This window comes from Symphalangus syndactylus, chromosome 9 (genome assembly GCF_028878055.3).
Source record: "Symphalangus syndactylus isolate Jambi chromosome 9, NHGRI_mSymSyn1-v2.1_pri, whole genome shotgun sequence".
NCBI classification, from domain to species: domain Eukaryota; kingdom Metazoa; phylum Chordata; class Mammalia; order Primates; family Hylobatidae; genus Symphalangus; species Symphalangus syndactylus.
In genome coordinates this window covers 95,264,713-95,289,028 of record NC_072431.2, presented here as the reverse complement: position 1 = coordinate 95,289,028, position 24,316 = coordinate 95,264,713, and the positions used below count along the sequence as shown (strand labels likewise).

General features: G+C 36.0%; 2 protein-coding genes across 3 annotated transcripts in view; one reads left to right on the top strand and one right to left on the bottom strand.

Annotated features, from left to right (window-relative positions):
• The window catches only part of DPY19L2 (dpy-19 like 2), a 125,380-nt gene that overhangs the window by 89,166 nt on the left and 11,898 nt on the right, over positions 1–24,316 (bottom strand). For both annotated transcript variants that reach the window (XM_055293438.2, XM_055293439.2), the window contains exons 6-7: positions 12,021–12,141; positions 9,138–9,231 (exon numbers count right to left, since the gene is read on the bottom strand). In XM_055293438.2, coding sequence (XP_055149413.1) covers positions 9,138–9,231; positions 12,021–12,141 — 215 coding nt within the window. The remainder of the gene's footprint in view (positions 1–9,137; positions 9,232–12,020; positions 12,142–24,316) is intronic.
• On the top strand, positions 18,905–19,288 carry LOC129490044 (protein S100-A11-like). Its single transcript, XM_055293446.2, has one exon. The coding sequence runs from the start codon at positions 18,928–18,930 to the stop codon at positions 19,240–19,242; it is 315 nt and encodes a 104-aa protein (XP_055149421.1). The 5' UTR covers positions 18,905–18,927; the 3' UTR covers positions 19,243–19,288.

Genomic DNA, 24,316 nt, shown 5'->3' with positions numbered 1-24,316 from the left:
CATCAGAGTGCCTCTCCTCCTCCAAAGGAACACAGCTCCTCACCAGCAATGGAACAAAGCTGGATGGAGAATGACTTTGATGAGTTGAGAGAAGAAGGCTTCAGACGATCGAACTACTCCAAGCTAAAGGAGGAAGTTCGAATCCATGGCAAAGAAGTTAAAAACCTTGAAAAAAAATTAGACAAATGGCTAACTAGAATAACCAATGCAGAGAAGTCCTTAAAGAACCTGATGGAGCTGAAAACCAAGGCACGAGAACTATGTGACAAATGAACAAGCCTCAGTAGCCAATTCGATCAACTGGAAGAAAGGGTACCAGTGATGGAAGATCAAATGAATGAAATGAAGCGAGAAGTTTAGAGAAAAAAGAATAAAAAGAACGAACAAAGCCTCCAAGAAATATGGGACTATGTGAAAAGACCAAATCTACATCTAATTGGTGTACCTGAAAGTGACGGGGAGAATGGAACCAAGTTGGAAAACACTCTGCAGGATATTATCCAGGAGAACTTGCCCAGTCTAGCAAGGCAGGCCAACATTCAAATTCAGGAAATACAGAGAACGCCACAAAGATACTCCTCGAGAAGAGCAACTCCAAGACACATAATTGTCAGATTCACCAAAGTGGAAATGCAGGAAAAATTGTTAAGGGCAGCCAGAGAGAAAGGTCGGGTTACCCACAAAGGGAAGCCCATCAGACTGACAGCTGATCTCTTGGCAGAAACTCTACAAGCCAGAAGAGAGTGGGGGCCAATATTCAACATTCTTAAAGAAAAGAATTTCTAACCCAGAATTTCATATCCAGCCAAACTAAGCTTCATAAGTGAAGGAGAAATAAAATCCTTTACAGACAAGAAAATGCTGAGAGATTTTGTCACCACCAGGCCTGCCCTAAAAGAGCTCCTGAAGGAAGCACTAAACATGGAAAGGAATAACCAGTACCAGCCACTACAAAAACATGCCAAATTGTAAAGACCATAAAGGCTAGGAAGAAACTGCATCAACTAACGAGCAAAATAATCAGCTATCATCATAATGACAGGATCAAATTCACACATAACAATATTACCCTTAAATGTAAATGGGCTAAATGCTCCAATTAAAAGACACAGACTGGCAAATTGGATAAAGAGTCAAGACTCATCAGTGTGCTGTATTCAGGAAACCCATCTCACGTGCAGAGACACACAAAGGCTCAACATAAAGGGATGGAGGAAGATCTACCAAGCAAATGGAAAACAAAAAAAGGCAGAGATTGCAATCCTAGTCTCTGATAAAACAGACTTTAAACCAAGAAAGATCAAAAGAGACAAAGAAGGCCATTACATAATGGTAAAGGGATCCATTCAACAAGAAGAGCTAACTATCCTAAATATATATGCACCCAATACAGGAGCACCCAGATTCATAAAGAAAGTCCTTAGAGACCTACAAAGAGACTTAGACTCCCACACAATAATAATGGGAGACTTTAACACCCCACTGTCAACATTAGACAGATCAATGAGACAGAAAGTTAACAAGGATATCCAGGAATTGAACTCAGCTCTGCACCAAGCAGACCTAATAGACATCTACAGAACTCTCCATCCCAAATCAACAGAATATACATTCTTCTCAGCACCACACCACACCTATTCCAAAATTGACCATGTAGTTGGAGGTAAAGCACTCCTCAGCAAATGTAAAAGAACAGAAATTATAACAAACTGTCTCTCAGACAACAGTGCAATCAAACTAGAACTCAGGATTAAGAAACTCACTCAAAACCGCTCAACTACAAGGAAACTGAATAACCTGCTCCTGAATGACTACTGGGTACATAATGAAATGAAGGCAGAAATAAAGATGTTCTTTGAAACCAACAAGAACAAAGACACAACATACCAGAATCCCTGGGACACATTCAAAGCAGTGTGTAGAGGGAAATTTATAGCACTAAATGTCCACAAGAGAAAGCAGGAAAGATCCAAAATTGACACCCTAACATCACAATTAAAAGAACTAGAGAAGCAAGAGCAAACACATTCAAAAGCTAGCAGAAGGCAAGGAATAACTAAGATCAGAGCAGAACTGAAGGAGATAGAGATACAAAATACCCTTCAAAAAATCAATGAATCCAGGAGCTGGTTTTTTGGAAAGAGCAACAAAATTGATAGACCGCTAGCAAGACTAATTAAGAAGAAAAAAGAGAAGAATCAAATAGACGCAATAAAAAATGATAAAGGGGATATCACCACCGATCACACAGAAATACAAACTACCATGAGAGAATACTATAAACACCTCTATGCAAATAAACTAGAAAATCTAGAAGAAATGGATAAATTCCTTGACACATACACCCTCCCAAAACTAAACCAGGAAGAAGTGGAATCTCTGAATAGACCAATAACAGGCTCTGAAATTGAGGCAATAATTAATAACTTACCAACCAAAAAAAGTCCAGGACCAGACAGATTCACAGCCAAATTCTACCAGAGGTACAAGGAGGAGCTGGTACCATTCCTTCTGAAACTATTCCAATCAATAGAAAAAGAGGGAATCCTCCCTAACTCATTTTATGAGGCCAGCATCATCCTGATACCAAAGCCTGGCAGAGACACAACCAAAAAAGAGAATTTTAGACCAATATCCCTGATCAACATCGATGCAAAAATCCTCAATAAAATACTGGCAAACTGAATCCAGCAGCACATCAAAAAGCTTATCCACCACGATCAAGTTGGCTTCATCCCTGGGATGCAAGGCTGGTTCAACATACGCAAATCAATAAACATAATCCAGCATATAAACAGAACCAAAGACAAAAACCACATGATTATCTCAATAGATGCAGAAAAGGCCTTTGACAAAATTCAACAATCCTTCATGCTAAAAACTCTCAATAAATTAGGTATTGATGGGACGTATCTCAAAATAAGAAGAGCTATCTGTGACAAATCCACAGCCAATATCATAATGAATGGGCAAAAACTGGAAGTATTCCCTTTGAAAACTGGCACAAGACAGGGATGCCCTCTCTCACCACTCCTATTCAACATAGTGCTGGAAGTTCTGGCCAGGGCAATCAGGCAGGAGAAGGAAATAAAAGGTATTCAATTAGGAAAAGAGGAAGTCAAATTGTCCCTGTTTACAGATGACATGATTGTATATCTAGAAAACCCCATTGTCTCAGCCCAAAATCTCCTTAAGCTAATAGGCAACTTCAGCAAAGTCTCAGGATACAAAATCAATGTGCAAAAATCACAAGCATTCTTATACACCAATCATAGACAAACAGAGAGCCAAATAATGATTGAACTCCCATTCACAATTGTTTCAAAGAGAATACCTAGGAATCCAACTTACAAGGGATGTGAAGGACCTCTTCAAGGAGAACTACAAACCACTGCTCAATGAAATAAAAGAGAACACAAATAAATGGAAGAGCATACCATGCTCCTGGATAGGAAGAATCAATATCGTGAAAATGGCCATACTTCCCAAGGTAATTTATAATTCAATGCCATCCCCATCAAGCTACCAATGACTTTCTTCACAGAATTGGAAAAAACTACTTTAAAGTTCATATGGAACCAAAAAAGAGCCCGCATTGCCAAGACAATCCAAAGCAAAAAGAACAAAGCTGGAGACATCACGATACCTGACTTCAAGCTATACTACAAGGCTACAGTAACCAAAACAGCATGGTACTGGTACCAAAACAGAGATATAGACCAATGGAACAGAACAGAGCCCTCAGACATAATACCACCTATCTACAACCATCTGATCTTTGACAAACCTTACAAAAACAAGCAATGGGGAAACAATTCCCTATTTAATAAATGGTGCTGGGAAAACTGGCTAGCCATATGTAGAAAGCTGAAACTGAATCCCTTCCTTACACCTTTTACAAAAATTAATTCAAGATGGATTAAAAACTTAAATGTTAAACCTAAAACCATAAAAACCCTAGCAGAAAACCTAGGCAATACCATTCAGGACATAGGCATGGGCAAGGACTTCATGTCTAAAACACCAAAAGCAATGGCAACAAAAGCCATAATTGACAAATGGGATCTAATTAAACTAAAGAGCTTCTGCACAGCAAAAGAAACTACCATCAGAGTGAACAAGCAACCTACAGAATGGGAGAAAATTTTTACAATCTACACATCTCACAAAGGGCTAATATCCAGAATCTACAATGAACTCAAACAAATTTACAAGAAAAAAACAAACAACCCCATCAAAAAGTGGGCAAAGGACATGAACAGACACTTCTCAAAAGAAGACATTTATGCAGCCAACAGACACATGAAAAAATGCTCATCATCACTGGCCATCAGAGAAATGCAAATCAAAACCACAATGAGATACCATCTCACATCAGTTAGAATGGCGATCATTAAAAAGTCAGGAAACAACAGATGCTGGAGAGGATGTGGAGAAATAGGAACACTTTTACACTGTTGGTGGGACTGTAAACTAGTTCAACCACTGTGGAAGACAGTGTGACAATTCCTCAAGGATCTAGAACTAGAAATACCATTTGACCCAGCCATCCCATTACTCGGTATATACCCAAAGGATTATAAATCATGCTGCTACAAAGACACATGCACATATATGTTTATTGTGGCACTATTCACAATAGCAAAGACTTGAAACCAACCCAAATGTCCATCAATGATAGATTGGATTAATAAAATGTGGCACATATACACCACGGAATACTATGCAGCCATAAAAAAGGATAAGTTGATGTCCTTTATAGGGACATGGATGAAGCTGGAAACCCTCACTCTGAGCAAACTGTCGCAAGGACAGAAAACCAAACACTGCATGTTCTCACTCATAGGTGGGAATTGAACAATGAGAACACTTGGACACAGTTTGGGGAACATCCCACATCGGGGCCTATCGTGGGGTGGGGGGAGGGAGGAGGGATAGCATTAGGAGATATACCTAATGTAAATGACGAGTTATTGGGTGCAGCACACCAACATGGCACATGTATACATATGTAACAAACCTGCACGTTGTGCACATGTACCCTAGAACTTAAAGTATAATAATGAAAAAAAAAAAAGATACGAGAGGATGTTTTGAAGAAGAGCATTCCAAGATTCCTTGTTTGATTGGAAGAAGGGGAAAGATATCAATGTATTTTATACTTGAACAAATATCTGCATGTTAACATTTTATGGTTAGCCACCAAAAGAATAGAAGTAGAATATCTACCTTCCCAGTTAGTGTCACTGGGGAGGGTAGCCATGGTAATAAATACAAAAGTTTTCCCCAGATTTCTATTTCTTTTGTTCCTCAAATGCCAGTTTCCAATCTCCTCACAGTTTTGATGACACCTCTAGAGTCAATATTGGTTGAATCTGCATATCCTTCTTAAAGACTAGATAGAGCCTAATAGTGTATTTTATATTCCAGGACTATATAACCAATTTAGAGAGACTAGCACCTCTTCGGTAGCCCTCCTAATGAAATATACTGATTTTTAAAAGTTTTAGTCATTGTTATGTAACATTTTCCACATGAAAAAACAAAAAGGATAAGAAAAAACAAACTATTTTCAAAAACAGAACTTATTTATTTATTTATTTATTTATTTATTTATTTATTTATTTATTTTTAGTTTTGAGACTGAGTCTCGCTCTGTTGTCCAGGCTGGAGTGCAGTGGCGTGATGTCGGCTCACTGCAAGCTCCACCTCCCAGGTTCACGCCATTCTCCTGCCTCAGCCTCTTGAGTAGCTGGGACTACGAGCACCCACCACCACGCCCGGCTAATTTTTTTTTTTTTTGTATTTTTTTGTATATTTAGTAGAGACAGGGTTTCACCTTGTTAGCCAGGATGGTCTCGATCTCCTGACCTCATGATCCGCCGGCCTCGGCCTCCCAAATTGCTGGGATTACAGGAGTGAGCCACTGCTCCCAGCCCAAAAACAGAACTTTTTTAAAAAAATAGAACAATTTTAAACCTGCCCAAACAATCTCAAAGTAATCCTTTTCCCTCAAAATACTTTAATGAGCTTATATTTTTTCTATATGGCATATAGAAAAGTGCACATTTCTAGCTCATAGAACTATTGTAAAGGGAACGTCCATGTAGTCACCATATAATTAACTGAAATAGAGAAATTATTATACTGAGTCTCCACTTGCCAGCCTCCAAGATAAGAATCAGCTACTGACCTGATTTTTGAGATTATCAACATAAACATTTCTATATACATATCAACAATGATTTACTTTAATCTTTTTTTAAACAACATACAAATGGAAGTCAGGAGTATTTTTTTAAATTTTGTACCTGGATTCATTCATTCAAAATTATATTTGTAAGGTTCAATCATGTTGTGTGTAACTGTATAGTTCATTCATTCTCATTATTGTATACTGTTCCACCATTTTAATAAACCAAAATGTATTCATTTCTCTGTTAATGGATATTTGGGTTGTTTCCAGTTTGAAGCTATTGCAAATAATGCTACTATATTATTGTATGTACTTCCTAGTACACATGTGCAAGACTTTTTTGGGAATATATACTTTAAATTAGAATTACTGAGTTACAAGGTATCTATATTTTGAACGTTATCAGATAATGTACACTGTTTACCAAAATAGTTGTACCAATTTTTATGTCCAACTGTGGTGGATGAAAACTCCTTTATCAATATATTAGATGTGAGTTGGTATTTCACTGTGGTTTGAATTTGTGTTTTCTTTATGACTAATGATGGTGGTCAACTTTACATATGTTTATTGACCATTTGGTGTTCTTCTGGGAAATATCTGTTCATAATCAATTTGTCCATTTTTCTATCAGGTTGTCTTTCTTCTTTATCTTCCCACTCTAATATAAACTTCACAAGGACAGAGATTTCTGTCCTGTATTCCAAGCACCTAGAACAGTGCTCCTGGTCACAACAGTCTTTCAATAAATATTTATCAAATTAATGAATGAAATTTCTGGATAGTAGGTGGGGTATATACTTTGTAAATATCTTCACTCACTTTGAGGTTTATTTTTTATCCTACAGTTCTTTTGAAGAACTGAAGTTCCTTTCATCAAATTTATCAGTTTTTCTTCATGACTGGATTTTTGTATGTTGTTTATGAAGTCATTTCTTATTCCAAGTGACTTTTTCTATATTATATGCTGAACACTTTATAAATTTATCTTTCATATTTGAGTGTTTAATCCAACTTGGATTTATTACTTATATAGCTCCAATTTCTCCTTGTTCCATATGATCTCCCAATTATTCCAGCACTATTTATTAAAATGCCTGTCCTTACCCACCAATCTGCAATACCCATTCTTCCATATATCAAATGCCTTTAAATGTACATTTCTGCTCCTGGGTTCTACTCTATTGCAGTTATCTATTTGTCTATTGCTGTGCCAATATCATAGTGTCTTTTTACACTAGCTTTATAATACAGCAACAATTGATAGTGCAAATCCTCCTTTTTCAAGAATACCTTGACTGTATTTGGTCCTTTGCATTTCTGAATAACTTTTAAATCAGCTCATCAAAGTCAACAAAAAATAAGTTGGAATTTTGACTGGTAGAGCATTGAATCTATAAATCTTTTTAATATCAAGTCTTCAATCAATGAATGTGGAATATCTCTCCACTTAGATTTTCCCAGACATATCTCAGGAATGTTTTAATCATTTTCCCATAGCTGTCATATGTATCTTTTGTTGGATTTATTCTGAGGAATGCCATGCTTTTAATGCTATTTAAACAGCATCCTTTCAAAATTTCATTTTGTATTTGATGCTAAAGTACAAAATGTATGATTTTGAATTTTAATATTAATGCTTACATCTAATAACATTGTAAATTTTCTTATTATTGCAAATACTGTATCCATAAACTTGTAAAATTTTTCTAGATATACGATGTAATCTACTTTTAAGAACACTTTTTTCTTTTTTTTCAAGTTTTCCAATCCTTATACCTATTACTACTTTTCTTTTTACGTACCGTGCTGGATAGTATCCCTGGCACAATACTGACTATGTCACTGGTTTTCATTGATTCTGTGCTAGTCTTTTTTATGCTGAAAACTTCCTAAAACAAAGAGCGCGTGTATATTTACTAATCTCTATATTGACATAAGCCCTATGAAAACTCAACAAATATTTGTTGAAAGAGTAAAGCTATCAATTAATTTTAATTTTAATTTTAAATGTTTTGCATGACAAGAATAACATTGTAAAGAAATCTGATGATTCAGCTAGGAATATGCTCCACTGAAAGAAACAGAAAGCCTAACAAAAGTGGCTTACACAATATGGATGTTGTTTATTATATCATTCAACAAGAAAATGAAAGATAAGTATCTGTTGGCATTGGTTCAGCAGCAGAAGGATGGTAGGCCAGATACATCTGCTATTTTTATGACCTTTCCCTTATGGTCACAAGATGACTGCTGCAGTTCTGGGCATGACATCCTAGTGTAATAAAAGCAGGAAGAAACAGAGAAGGGGCAGCTAAGTCTGTCCTTTTGTGAGAAAGGCAGATACTTTACTAGATGTAACCAAAACTGACTTCACCTTAGTTTTCACTGGCAAAAACTAGCTGATATGGCTATCTCAGGGAGCAATTAAGTACGGGGGCAAAACACATGACCGTTGAAATTAATTTCAACTTATCACCTGAGACCGGTCTCACTGCTGCTTCATTGTGGTACTCTTATCAAGATAGACATGCTAGCAGATGTAAGTGCCTGCCACATGTGATTCACAGTTTTTCCTACTGCTTTCTTAATTTCATCCTTAGAGAATACAATTAGAAATAAGCTGCTATTACTGCTAACCAAAGATCTCCTCCAATGTTTTATTAATTTTACACATGAACTAGGAGATATTCCATTGAAGTCTTTGTTAGGAAATCTGTTTAAACAACAGAATAAAAGGAATGACTTTGAGATAGAATTTTAGTGACATCTCCAGTTTCTGGTTACATGATATTGGTTAAGCTTCTGAAAAATCAAATAAATCCACAAACTTTCCTGATATGAATCTAATCTCGTTAATTTTCCTTTTCATTCAATCAACAAATATCAGCCAGTCTGTATAAGCCCACTGAAAGGTCTCTTAATTCAGTAGTAGTCTTACCTCAGGTATGCTCCATACATGAAGAACAATCCCATCATTAGTCCATTTAAAATAAAGATTACACCAACATAAAAGCAAGCGGGGTCTCCCAATCCTTTGAAAAGATACAGATAATCAGTGTTTAGTGAATATATGACTCGAAAGCAATTGGGCATAATTATCTCAGTGCTTTGCAATCAAGAGCTCATGAATTTGCTGAAAGCATTTGCTTTCCAGATTGCTGCTGTGTTTAATTCTTTACCCTTATAAGAGTTTGTGTGTGTGTGTGTGTATGCAGACACATATACGTGTGTGTGTATATATGTGTGTGTATGCAGACACATATACATGTGTGTGTGTGTATATGTGTGTGTACATATATGTGTGTGTATATATACACATATACATATGTAAGCTCACCCTTAATGAGTGATTATATAGTTACACTTATACTTTATACTTTTTATAATTGCATTTGTACTTTCCTCTAATGAATTACTATTATACTGTAATGATTTGTTGGGGATTCACATTTATTTAGATGATGCTGCTAGTGTTCAGTGTCTGGAACTGTCTGTAGAACCACTTAATGAATACAAAAGAAAATCCATTGCATTATTTTTATCTTTTGCTAGGCTCTAGGAAGAGTTAAGATATGGTTTTGACTTTAGGGTACAGCTTTAGTCTATATGAAATGATCCAGTCATTTGATCCATTATTATGTATAGCTAGAATCTTAGTATATTCCATATAGAAGATCGTGCGTGTGTGTGGCAATATGTACTTAACAATCATCCCACATTTTTCTCAGAACAAGTTTATGATATTAGCTGGAATAAAAATACTTTTATTATGGTTGAGAAAACAGAACATAAGATATTCAACTTGTCAAAGGTTATTTCACTTTAACTGGCTGGAGCCAAGGCCTGAAGGCTGGCCGTCTGATTTCCTCTGCCTCTCTGATCACTCCTTTCAGTCAGTTCCAGTAAATTCTCTTGTTTTATGTACCACTCTTTAATATTGGACCACCTTAGGCTCTGTCATATCCCCCCTTCATTTCTCCATCTGCATATTCTCCATAAGGAAATTCTTCCACATCCATGGCTCCAATGATCTATATATATACTCTACATTGAATCCAGAACTTTCTCCTTATTCTTATACCCAGATAGCCACTTGATGTCCCCACTCTGAGGTCTCTCAAGTACCTCAAATTCATGCATACACAGTGAAACATAACAATACAAACCTGCTGCTGTTCAAATGTTTCCTATCACTCAAAGGAGCTCAGTTACTTAAGCTAGAAACCAAACTGTGTTTCACATGATTCTTCACTCACCTTCTCCTCTCTTACCAAACAATTACCAAGTCTTGTCCATTATGCTTCCAAAATCTCTCTCACATCCAGGCATTTCCACATTATCTTTCCTGCAATCACTTGCTGAGAATATAGTTGTCTCCTACCTGGCCTCCCTTAACCTACTTTTGTTCCTTTACTAATATTCTTTCCATACCATTGACTAAATAATGTTTTAAAATGAAACTCTGTTAAAATTCTTCAATGGATAAAGTATAAAATCCTTCACCAGTGCACCCCTTTCATGATCTGATCCTTGCTTATATTCCCAGCACCATTTCACATCATTTTTCTTCTCCATCACTTCTAGGATTTCTAGCCTTCTTTCAGTTCTCTCTTGCTTCAGGATATTTGAATATGTTATTCCCTATTCTTAAAATACTTATCCTCTCTTACTCCTAATGTCTGTAACCTTATTTTCTTATTTGTAACATCCATAACAGTTGTAACTGCTAACAGCCCCCTTACAGCATAAACTCTCTAAGGGTAAGGCCCCACATCTAGCTGGTTCATCTCTGTGTCCCAAGCGCCAAACACTAACCTAACACTTATTGGGAATGTAACTAATACCATACTTAGGTGATCATTTTCACCACTCAGACAGGGTCACACCTTCTAGCTGATTGAATCATTGCAAAGTCTTTCATTTTATGAGGCATTTTCTCCAATCCTTTACATTGTACACAAAAAGGTATAATTGCCCCTCAAACAGCCTCATCAATTCTATTTTTACTGAGGGAATCAGTAAAAAATGTAAGGAAAATAGATTTAGTTTATATCCCAAGAGTTGAATGTTGTTACAAACAAGTCTAAAAATTTATTCATAAAATACAGTAAGTCATGTTGTTAAGAATTTGAAGAAATAAAGAAAAAACAACAGTGTTAGTGTTATGAAAATAGATACAAGTGGCTCTGAACGAGAGTCTAAAGGGACAGCACCATACTTGAATTGTAAAAGTGCTGAAATGCAAACATCTTAAATGCAAGTGACCACTATGTATCCTGGAAAGCTGTTAGATGATTCCAAAAGCAGTTCTTTGACAAAGAAACCAATGTAGAAGATAAATAGGAAGAGTTTTATTAATACTAATCATGGACTATGAGCATATATAAAAAAGTAATATTTCTAAATCAATCTATTATTGCATATCCGATTTTTAAATATGTATGCATAATTAAATTTATACATTAGCTATTACAAATAGATATTTGACTATTTAATGTATCCTCAAAATTTATATATTGAAGCTACCCCAAAAAACATCTTTCTGTATCTTCTCATTCTGAAATAGAAGACTAACTTATAGTCAAGATTGCCTTACAATGGGATATGTTAATACTCAAATTCCAAAATTTATACTCAAATTTGTAAGTACGCAGCCTTCTCAGAAAAATACTTTAAAATGTAAAATACTCACTGAGGTGAGTCAGTTCTAATTTTTTTTAAATCAACAACAGAATTTTACAATAATTCTTAAAAGTGAAGCATAATATTGTTAAATGTTTATGAATGTTTACAAATGACAGCATTTTTGGAAGAAACATGCCTTCACAGCTTTGAACTTCATTAAGAGGTTCTATTCTGGTGACATTCCAGCAGGTCTTAGTTTCCAGTCCAAATAAATTCATTATTCCCATGAATGTGCGATACCAGAAGGCTATGATTACCTTAAAAAAGATAAAAACAAAGAGATAATGGAGGTAAATACATTCTCTTCATAATAATAATAATATATACCATGGAATACTATGCAGCCACAAAAAAGGATGAGTTCATGTCCTTTGTAGGGACATGGATGAAGCCGGAAACCATCATTCTCAGCAAATTATCACAAGGACAAAAAACCAAACACCACATGTTTTCACTCATAGGTGGGAATTGAACAATGAGAACACTTGGACACAGGAAGGGGAACATCACACTCTGGGGCCTGTTGTGGGTTGGGGGGAGGGGGGAGGGACAGCATTAGGAGATATACCTAATGTAAATGACGAGTTAATAGGTGCAGCACACCAACATGACACATGTATACATATGTAAGAAACCTGCACATTGTGCACATGTACCCTATAACTTAAAGTATAATAAAATAAATAATAATAATAATCTTTCCAAAATACAATTTTGTGATGGTTGCCTTAGACATTATAAACTCTGACAAATTCATTTAGATCATTTCACTTGGGAATCAGTCACTTAAAAATTATACATTATGCTTCTATATAGAAAAATATTATATATGTGGTAACCAATTCTGTAATATAAATAATAGTAACTGTAAGTCAATATAAAAGTATATAATTAAAATATGGTGATTAATAGAAAAATACAAAGATTTACAGAAACATTTCATAATTCATTTCATTTAGATCCTTGAATTTCTTCATAAAATATAAAATATATTATAAAAACTGGAACAGAATGGAATAATAGCTCCTGTGCCCATTACAATTTTAACCAAGCAGAAGATTTAATTGACCAATTCTTTCCTATCTGCCAGTTATTTTTAAAATTTCAAAGACAAAGAAAAAATAACAAGAGAAAAAAAATTCCAACAGAATGTTCATGTCTCAGAGGTTTTTTAAAAATAACATTATACATTCTGGGAAACTAATGTGAGATCACTGGGGGAAAAAGTCAAAAAATAAAGAGTTGAAAAGAGAAAGTAAGCACCTCTTAGAGTTAACCATTTTTAATATTTTGGTGATTGGCCGGGTGCAGTGGCTCACGCCTGTAATCCCAGCACTTTGAGAGGCCAAGGTGGGCGGATCACAAGGTCAGGAGTTCAAGACCAGCCTAGCCAACATGGTGAAACCCCATCTCTACTAAAAATACAAAAATTGGCTGGGCGTGGTGGCGGGCGCCTGTAATGCCAGCTACTTGGGAGTCTGAGGCAGGAGAATCACTTGAAATCGGAAGGCAGAGGCTGCAGTGAGCCAAGATCACACCACTACACTCCAGCCTGGGCAACAAGAGCAAAACTCCATCTCAAAAAAAAAAAAGTTAGTGATTATCTTTCCAGTCCTTCCCCTAGGCATTTAAAACATGAAATTAGAGTTATTCAATACTACCTAATGAGATCATATTATCAATGTTAATGTAATGTACATCACTAAACATCAGAAACATCTTTCCACATCTCACAAGTGTAGATTTATTATGCAGCTTGATGTAGTAGGAAAAGCATAGCTTTGATGTCAGAATTCAACTCAAATGCTGACTCTGCAAGTTATAGTTTCTATGGTCTCAAGTAATCCTTCAATGGCTGTCAATCACTTCATCTCTCAAATGAGTTTAATAATAACCATTCTACAAAAGAAGTGAGATGAGAGCTCACATATACAGTCATATATGTCCTATATATCCTAAGTATGGCGCTGGCATATAGTATGCAGTGAATGCTTTTACCTTTGTAAAACATTCTGTTCTAAACTTACGTTTTTATTTGCAAATGAGAAATTTATCTCCTGTGAACACAAAAAGTGTGAACATAAAATTCAACATTGCAGTACTACATAGTGTTGGCAGTAAATCTAGATCCTCTCAATTTTTTATCTCTGTGATGTGAAAAGACTGGGAACAAGTCCTGTTCTTCATAATGCTATCAAGTTTTAAAAACAACTGAACTCATTATAATTACTTTTGACATTTTTCATAATGTTGAAGAAGAAATTAAAAACTGTGCTTACTAATCATTCAATAAATACTGTTGAATAAGTAAAAAAGAAAGTTGTCACTGAGACCATACTGTTAGAAATTAATGAAACAAGAAATAGAGAATTTTACTATATAATTAAAAGATTCAGGTATAACCAAAAAATTAAAAATACTAATTATCAACCACTGAGAGAAATAGGGCTAGTGTAATAAGTTAAACCCTTATTTTATATATACAGAGTAAGTCAACATTAACTGAAATTGAAGATACAGGAAATAGGTTTTTGCATTTACTTTAGAGTTATGAAGATAGCCATTAGAGTACATAAAAACAGAAGAGTGCCTCCAAAGAGTAAGCAGGGATGCAGAGAAAGTTGGTGCAGAAAACCGCAGCTTTAATCTTAGGCAAGTGTACATTATCCATTTGTTACTATTACGAATTACATTTAAAAACTTACAGAAATCAAAACCTGAGAACTTTTCCAAGTACCTGGAAATTAAGCAACACAATTTTATTTTATTTTGTTATTCATGTGTGTGTGTTTCTAGAAGGTTTTTAGAAATTATTATTATTTTTAAGTTCCGGAGTGCGTGTGCAGGATGTGCAGGTTTGTTACATAGGTAAACGTGTGCCATGGTGGTTTGCTGCACCTATTGACCCGTCATCTAAGTAGCCCAGCATGCATTTGCTCTTTTCTGTAATGCTTTCCCCTGCCCTGCCCTTCCCCTACAAGCCCCAGTGAGTGTTGTTTCCCTCCCTGTGTCCATAATAACACAATTTTAAATTGCCGATGGATCAAAGAAGAAATCACATGAGAAATTAGAAAATAATTTGAACTGAATGAAAATGAAAATAAAATATATAAATATTTAAGTAATACAAATGTTTGCTATTGGGAAGATGGAGTGGATGTACTTTTCCTGATTACTCCCTTGAAGTACAACTGAAAACCCTTTGAGTTATATACAAATCAAACATAAGAAGACTCTGAAAAGTAGAGAGAAGGCAGACTTGAGACCCAAAGAACAACATGGTTATGAGTTCCGTGGGCTCTCTTTGTGCCTCATTTTCTCAGATTTGGAGTTAAAGAGGCTGGCAATCCAGAAATGCCAATGGGCACTGCTATAGTTTGAATGTGTCCCATCCAAAATTCAGGTATTGAAACTAATGGCCAATGTGATAGTATTAAGAGATGGGACCTGCAAGAGGTGATTAGGCCATGAAGACTCCCACCTCATGAGTGAGATTAAAGCTCTCTTACTCTCCTACTGTCTGCCATGTGAGGACACAGTGTTCCTCTCCTTCAGAAGATGCAACATCAAGGCACCATCTTGGAAGCGGAGAGCAGCCTTCACCAGACACCAAATCTGCTGGCGCCTTGATCTTGGACTTCCTTGGACTCCAGAATTCTTAGACTCCAGAATTGTGAGATATAAATTTCTATTCTTTATAAATTACCTAGTCTCAGATACTTTGTTCAAACAGCACAAAACAGACTAAGACAAATATACAAAAAGTACCCAAAAAGTCAAAAGTAAAAAAAATGTGGCTCTACCCCTACCATATAAACAAAGGCCAAGTGGGGAAGTTAGACTTCCACCTTCCCTGGGCTTTTTTTTTTTTTTTTTTTTGAGACAGAGTCTCGCTGTTTTCACTCAGGCTGGAGTGCAGTGGCGTGATCTTGGTTCACTGCAACCTTTTCCTCCCAGGTTCAAGCCAATTCTCCTGCCTCAGCCTCCCAAGTAGCTGTGCCCACCACTACATCTGGCTAATTTTTGTATATTTAGTAGAGATAGGGTTTCACCATGTTGGCCAGGCTGGTCTCAAACTCCTGACCTCAAGTGATCCTGAAAGCAACAAGATGGTGCCTTCCCCCTTTTCCCCTTCCTTTGCTTGAGTGATGCCAGAGATATCTCGTTAAAATAGCAGGTTTAAATAAAATCCAGTCTCATAATACTCAAAATGTCTAGGTTTCAAGTGAAAATCACTCAAGAACCAGAAAGATCTCAAACTGAATGAGAAATAAATGGATTCCAATAATGAGATGAAAGAAATATTAGCATTATCAAGGATTTTAAAGCAACAATCATAAATATACTCTAATGAGCATGCTTAAAACAAATGGAAAAATTGAAAAGTTTACCAGAGAAATAGTCTCAGCAAAAAACCAGAAATCAACACTAAGAACATCTCTCAAAATCACACAATTACATGGAAGTTAAACAACCTGCTCCTGAATGACTTTTTGAGTCAACAAAGAAATTAAGGTAGAAATCAAGAAATTCTTTGAAACTAATGAAAATAAAGATACAACATACCAGGATCACTGGAACACAGCTAAAGCAGTGTTAAGAGGAAAATTTACAGAGTTAAATGCCCACTTCAAAAAGTTAGAAAGATCTCAAATTAACAACCTAACATCACACCTAGAGGAACCAGAAAAATAAGAGCAAACCAACCCGAAATCTAGCAGAAGGCAAGAAATAACCAAATCAGAGATTAACTGAATGAAATTGAGACACAGAACACCATACAAAAGATCAACAAAACCACAAGTTGGTTCTTTGAAAGAACAAAATAAATTTAACGGACCACTAGCTAGACTAATAAAGAAAAAGAGAGAGAAGACCCAAATAAACACAATCAGAAATGACAAAGGAGATATTACCATTGACCCCGTAGAAAAGCAAAAAACTCTGGGAGACTATTACGAACAACTCTATGGACACAAACTGGAAAACCTAGAAGAAATGGCTAAATTCCTGGAAATATATAACCTCCAAAGATTGAACCAAGAAGAAATGAAAACCCCGAATAGACCAATAACAAGTTGCAAGACTGAATCACCAATAAAAAGCCTACCAGCCAGAAAAAGCCCTGGAACAGATGACTTCATAGCCAAATTCTACCAGACATATAAGGAGAGCGGATACCAATCATACTGAAACTATTCCAAAAACTCGAGGGATTCCTCCCTTACTCATTCTATAAGGCTAACATCATTCTAATACCAAAATGTGGCAAAGCCACAATGTAAAAAAGAAAACTTCAGGCCAATATCTCTGATGAACATAGATGCAAAATCCTCAACAAAATACTAGCATACTGAATCCATCAGCACTTCAAAAAGCTAATCCACCACGATCAAGTAGGCTTTATTCCTAGGATGCAAGGGTATTTCAACACAGGCAAATCAATAAATATGATTGATCACATAAAAGAACTAAAAAAACCCCCACATGATTATCTAAATAGATGCAGAAAAGGCTTTTGATAAAATTCAACATCCTTTCATTTTAAAAGCCTTCAACAAAGTAGGCATTGAAGGAACATACCTCAAAATTATAAAAGCCATCTATGACAAACCCATAGCCAACACCATAATGAACAGGCAAAAGCTAGAAGCATTTGCCTTGAGAACTGGAACAACAAAAGAATGTTTACTCTCCCCATTCCTATTCAACATAGTACTGGAGGTCCCAGCCACAGCAATCAGGCAAGAGAAAGAAAGAAAATAAATGCATATAGGAAGACAGGAATTCACACTATCTCTTTTGTAAACAATATAATTTTATACCTAGAAAGCCCCATAGTCTCTGACTAAAAGCTCCTAGATATGTCTTTTTAAAACTTCAGCAAACTTTCTGGATGTAAAATCAATGTACCAAAGTCAATAGTATTTCTATGCACCAACAATGTCCAAGCTGGGAGCCAAATCAAGAATGCAATCTCATTCACAATAGCCACAAAAAGGTAATAAAAAACATATAAAAGAATACCTAGGAATACAGCTAATTAGAGAGGAGAAAAATCTCTACAATAAGAATTACAAAACACTGCTGAAAGAAATCAGAGACAATAAAAACAAATGGAAAAACATTCCATGCTCATGAATAGGAAGATCAATATTGTTAAAATCACCATATTACCAAAAGCAATTTACAGATTCAATGCTATTCCTATCAAACTACCAATGACATTTTTCACATAATTAGAAAAACTATTCTAAAACTTATATGGATACTCCTTCAATGTAAATAAGGTTAAAATAAATAAATAAGCAAATAAAATAAAACATATATGAAACCAAAAAACAGTTCAAATAGCCAAAGCAATCCTAAGCAAAAAGGACAAAGCCAGAGGCATCATACTACCCAACTTCAAACTATATTTCAAGGCTACAATAACCAAAACAGCATGGTGCTAGCACAAAAACAGACACATAGACCAATGGAACAGAATAGAGAGCCCAGAAATAAAGTCACACACCTAGAATCATCCGATTTTCAACAAACCTGACAACACAAGTCAAGAGGAAAAAGGACTTCTTATTCAATAAATGATGGTAAGATAACTGGCTAGCCATACGCAGAAGACTGAAACTTCACCCTTTCTTTTCCCCATACACAAAAATCAACTCAAGATGAATTAAAGACTGAAATGTAAAACCTAAAACAATGAAAACCCTAGAAGAAAACATAGAAAATACCATTCTGGACATAGACCCTGGCAAAAATTTCATGACGAAGATGCCAAAAGCAATTGCAACAAAACAAAGATTGACAAATGCAACCTAATTAAATTAAAGAGCTTCTGCATAGCAAAAGAAACTACCAAGAGAGTAAACAGACAACCTACAGAAAGGGAGAAAATATTTCCAAACTATTCATCTGACAAAGGTCTAATATCCAGAATCCGTAAGGAACAAATCAAAAGTAAAAAAACAACCCCATTAAAAAATGGGTACTCCATGCCACTCCCAGTCACAGCCTCCCGTGCCTTGCTCAGCTCCAACATGGCAAAAATCCCCAGCCCTACAGAGACTGCATGGTGCATTAAGTCCCTGATTGCTGTTTTCCAGAAGTATGCTGGAAAGGATGGTTACAACTGCAATCTCTCCAAGACGGAGTTCCTAAGCTTCATAAATACAGAGCTGGCTGCCTTTACAAAGAACCAGAAGGACCCCGGTGTCCTTTACCGCATGAAGAAACTGGATGTCAGCAGTGATGGGCAGTTAGATTTCCCAAAATTTCTTAATCCGAATGGTGGCTTAGCTGTGGCTTGCCATGACTCCTTCCTCAAGGCTGTCCCTTCCCAGAAGTGGACCTGAGGACCCCTTGGGCCTGGCCTTCAAACCCACCCCCTTTCCTTCCAGCCTTTCTGTCATCTTCTCCTCCTCACAGCCCACATGTCCCCTGAGCCCAGCATACCCACCACACCATGCAGGCCCCACCTGTGGATAGTAATAATACAATGTCACTTTTTTAAAACATGAAAAAAAAGTGGGTGAAGGACATGAACACAAATTTCTCAAAATTAGATATTTATGTGACCATCAATCATATGAAAAAGTGTTCAACATCACTAATCATTAGAGAAATGCAAATCAGAACCACACTAACCCAATCAGAATGGCTATTATTAAAAAGTCAAAAAATAACAGATGCTGGTAAGGTTGTGGAGAAAAGGGGATGCTTATACACTGCTGGTGGGAATGTAAACTAGTTCAAACACTGTGGAAAGCAGTTTGGAAATTTCTCAAAGAACTTAAAACTGAACTACCATTCGACCCAGCAACTCCATTACTAGGCATATACCCAAAGGAATATAAATTAGCCTACCATAAAGACACATGCACATGTATGTTCACTGCAGCACTATTCACAATAGCAAAGACATGGAATCAACCTAAATGTCATCAATAGTGGAATGGATAAAGAAAATGTGGTGATACATATACTCCATGAATATTACACAGCCATTATAAAGAACAAGATAATGTCCTTTGCAGCAACATGGAAAGAGTTAAAGGCCAGTATGCTACGTGAATTAATGCAGGAACAGAAAACTAAATACTGTGTGTTCTCACTTATAAGCGAAGCTAAACACTGAGTACACAGGGACACAAAGAAGGGAACAACAGACACTGGGGCCTACTTGAGGGTGAAGGGTGGGAGGATGGTGAAGACTCAATAACTGCCTATTGAGTACTATGCTTATTACCTGGGTGACAAAATACTCCGTACACCAAACCCCACTGCATGCAATTTACCTATATAGCAAACCCACACATGTATCCCATGAACCTAAAATAGAAGTTGGAAGAAGAAAAAGTGTCAGCAGAAAAATAGAACACATAAAGAAAAGTCAAAATTTTCAGAACTCAAAAATAAAATAATCAAAATAAAAAACCTTAATGGATGGTACAAGAGGAGAATGGCAGAGAGAGAAGAAAATAACCAGTAAACTAGAAGACAGAACAATAGAAATTACTCAATCTGAGCAAAAGAGAAAAAACAGATGCTGACAGAATAAACAAACAAAACAGCCGTAGGGACCTGTGGAACTTTAACAAAGGATCCTACATTCATGTCATTGGAGTCTTGGAAGGAGACAGGAAAGAGGCAGGGCTGAAAAAGAATTCAAGAAAATAATTAGTGAGGCTGGTCACGGTGGCTCATGCCTGTAATCCCAGCAGTTTGGGTGGCCAGGGCAGGCAGATTGCTTGAGCCCAGGAGTTTGAGACCAGCCTGAGCAACATGGTGAAACCCCATGTCTACAAAAAATTCAAAAAAATTAGCCAGGTGTGGTGGTTGCCCATCTCAGGAGGATGAGGTGGGCAGATACCTTGATTCCAGGAGTCAGAGGTTGCAGTGAGCTGAGAATGCACCACTGCACTCCAGCCTGGGCGACAGAGTGAGATCCTGTCTCAAAATAAATAAATAAATACATAAATACATAAATAAATAAAAAAGAAAGAAAAAGAAATAATGACTGAACTTCCCATATATGGCAAAAGATATAAACCTAAATATTCAAGGAGCTGAGCAAATCTCAGACAGAAAAAATCTAAAGAAATCCACACTAAAACACAACATACTTTAGAAAACGTTTGAACTTTGAACATTATACTTTGATACACTTTTGAAGACTAAATTTAAAAAAATACTGAAACCAACAAGAGAGAAACAAAACCTTACCTAAAGGAGAAAAAGAATTCAACTAACAGCGAATTTCTCATTAGAAACTATGGAGGGCCAGAACAAAATGGCACAACACTTGCCGAATGCTGAAAGAAAGGAACTATCGACCCAGAATCCTATGTCCAGCAAAAATATCTTTCAGTAATGAAAAGATACTGCATTCTCTGAGTTAAGAAAAACTAAAAAACAAAAAACAAACAAACAAAAAAATGCAGCCAGCAGAACTTTTAGAACAGACATCTATTCTAAAAGTGTAGCTAAAGAAAATCCCCTAAACTGAAATGAAATGATAAAAGAAGGAATGCTGGAACATCAAAGAGGAAGAAATAAAAAACATGGATAAAATAAAACAGGCTTTCACTTTCTTCCTGAGTTTATAAAATATGTGTAAAACTTGAGTTTAAAATAAGTTTGATGATTAAAACATACAGTAAAATGACAGCAGCAACAGATTGTAATAAATTGTGTTAATACAATCGCTAGAACCACTAAAAAAAAGCTTTGTAAAGTGATATATTTAAAAAATAGATAAATCAAAATATAACTCTAAACAATGTTCAAATAAAATATTCTGCCTCAAGAAGGTTAAAATAAAACAGAAATTGAAAACCAAGAATAGAAACCACAAAATAAAATCAGACTTAAACTCTAACATATTCAATAACTATATTGAATATAAGTGGCCAATTGGTAAACATACCAATTAAGAGATACATTGACAAATTGGATTTAAAAATATTACCCAACCATTTACAAGGATCTCACTTCAAATATAATAATAAAGTCAGGCTGAAAGTGAAAGGATGGAAAATGATGAATTTATCATACACACAGTAATGAAAAGAAAGCAGAAGTGACGATGCCATTATCAGAAAAAAGCACACTTCAGAGCAAACAAAATTATCAGAGAAGGAAGAAAAAGTCATCATTAAATTATTTTTTAAAAAATTCAACAAGAAGACCCTGAAATCCTAAATGCATATGCGCCAAACATAGAGCTACAAAATATGTGAAGAAAAACAGAAGTCAAAGGAGAAATGTACAAACACATAACTTTACTAGGAGACTTCAGAATCCCTCTGTCAAAAAACTAGAATTAGTATTTTCAACTAGTTCTTTTAGTTGATAGAAGAACTAGACAGAAATTCCCCCAAAATTGAGACCAACTCAAAAATACTATGCAAAAGACCCCGTTTAAGAGAATGAAAAGGCAAGCTACAGACTGGGAAAATATATTTGCAAGCCATATATATGAAAAATAATTAGCATCTATAATATATAAGGAACATCCTAAGATCCAAAATTCATAAAACAAACAATTCAAATAGAAATGGAGCAAAATGCAAATTAAAACCATAACGATATATCACTACATATGTGTAAGAATGAGTAAAATAAAAAATAGTGACAATACCAAATGCAGGTGAGGATACAGATAAACCTAATTTTGGTTGTGCTTAGGTTGTATCCATTGACTACTGAGTATGTAGCACAAGGAAATTTGCATAGTTTCATTCATTCAACAAATATGATATTGAATCAACTCCATATTCCAGGAAGTAGGCACCTGGGATACAGCTAGGAAATACATAATGGGCACGGGAAAACAGTAGAAAACAAGGTCATTTGCTGAGAGTGAAAGGGAGACAGGAGGTTTGGGATAACTGGAGAGAGAAGATATGAAACAGGCATCAAGGGGTTAGCAAAAGTAAGGCTCAAGGACCATATCAGGATCTGTGGCCTATTTTTGTACCAGTAATGTGAAAATGACAGTGTTTGTTACCTTTCCCCCAGCAGTTTAAGATAAGAGAGTATAAGACTTACAGGGGAGATAAGGAAGAGGGGGGTGGGTGGGTTTCATGCCTTTCTCTAAGTGGCTCCTGTTCTCTCAGGCTTTACCATGGAGGATGCTTTCTGAGCACTCTTGCTAATCTTTTGTCAGCACCTTATGAGATCTGTGTAAAAATGTCTGTAAGCAATTGCAAATTCCCTTGCTAACCCATACTAGGCATTTACCGACTGACTGGTGAACAATTTGAGCTGAATTCTTTACCACTGTGTCTAGTGGCATGACCCATGTAATTAAATGCTTGTTTCTGTTCTCCTTGCACATGCTTTTTCTTTTTAATTTATTTTGGGTTATTTGATTTCCCTGTGACCTCAGCTCCCTGACTGCTTCAGGAGAAGTAAATTTGAAGACTGTCTGGCTTTTGTTGTTGCTGCTGACATTGCTGGAAGGCCACGAGCAATGTTCTTTTTGGCTTTCTACATCCAAGGGAAAGCTGACCCAACATGATTAATCCAACTCTCCATTTTCTCCATGTTTGTACTCGGGAATCCGATTACAGCTGGAGAAATACAATTCTGTTAGCTGGTTTTGTTCTCAATTCAAGACCATCAACCTCAAATGAAGCCCTTGGTGCTGCCCAAGAAACTCACATTATATCCCTAGTCTATTCATTCTGTTAGATAAGAGGTCAGAAAACTTTTCCTATAAAGAGCCGGACGATAAGTATTTTAGGCTTTGTGAGATAGTCTCTGTCTCATACTCTTTAATGTGTTTACATTTACCCCTAGGTTTGCATATGCATGTTTGGTTTGTTTATCTATTCATTCATGCATTTGTTTGATATTTATCCTTTTTGATGTTCTCTGAGTTTCCTGGATCTGTGGTTTGGTATCTGTCACTAATTTTGGAAAATTCTCAGTCATTTATTTTTCAAATGTTTATTCTTCCTCATCCTTTCCTCTCCCACTGGGATTCTAATTATGCATATATTAGAATATTTGATATGGTGTCACAGCTCTTAGATGCTCTATCATTTCCTTCCTCCACTTTTTTTCCTCTCTGCATTCCTATTGACCTATCTTCAAACTCACTGATTATTTCTTCTGCTGGGCTGTGTCTGCTGATGAGCTCATCTAAGGCATTTTTTACTTTTTTTTTTATTTCTAGCATTTCCCTTTGATTGTTATAGTGTCCGACTTCTCTGCTAAAATTATCTATCTGATCTTGCATATCATCTGTCTTTTCCATTTGGGTCTTTAAAATATTAATCATAGTTACTTAAATCTCCTGTCCAGTTGTTCCAGTATCTGTATCTTCTTTGGGTCTGGCTGATGACTGCTCTGCTCTTCGGACTGTGCTTTTTCTTACCTTTAGGTATGCCTCATAACTTTTGCTGAAAGTTAGACATGTTG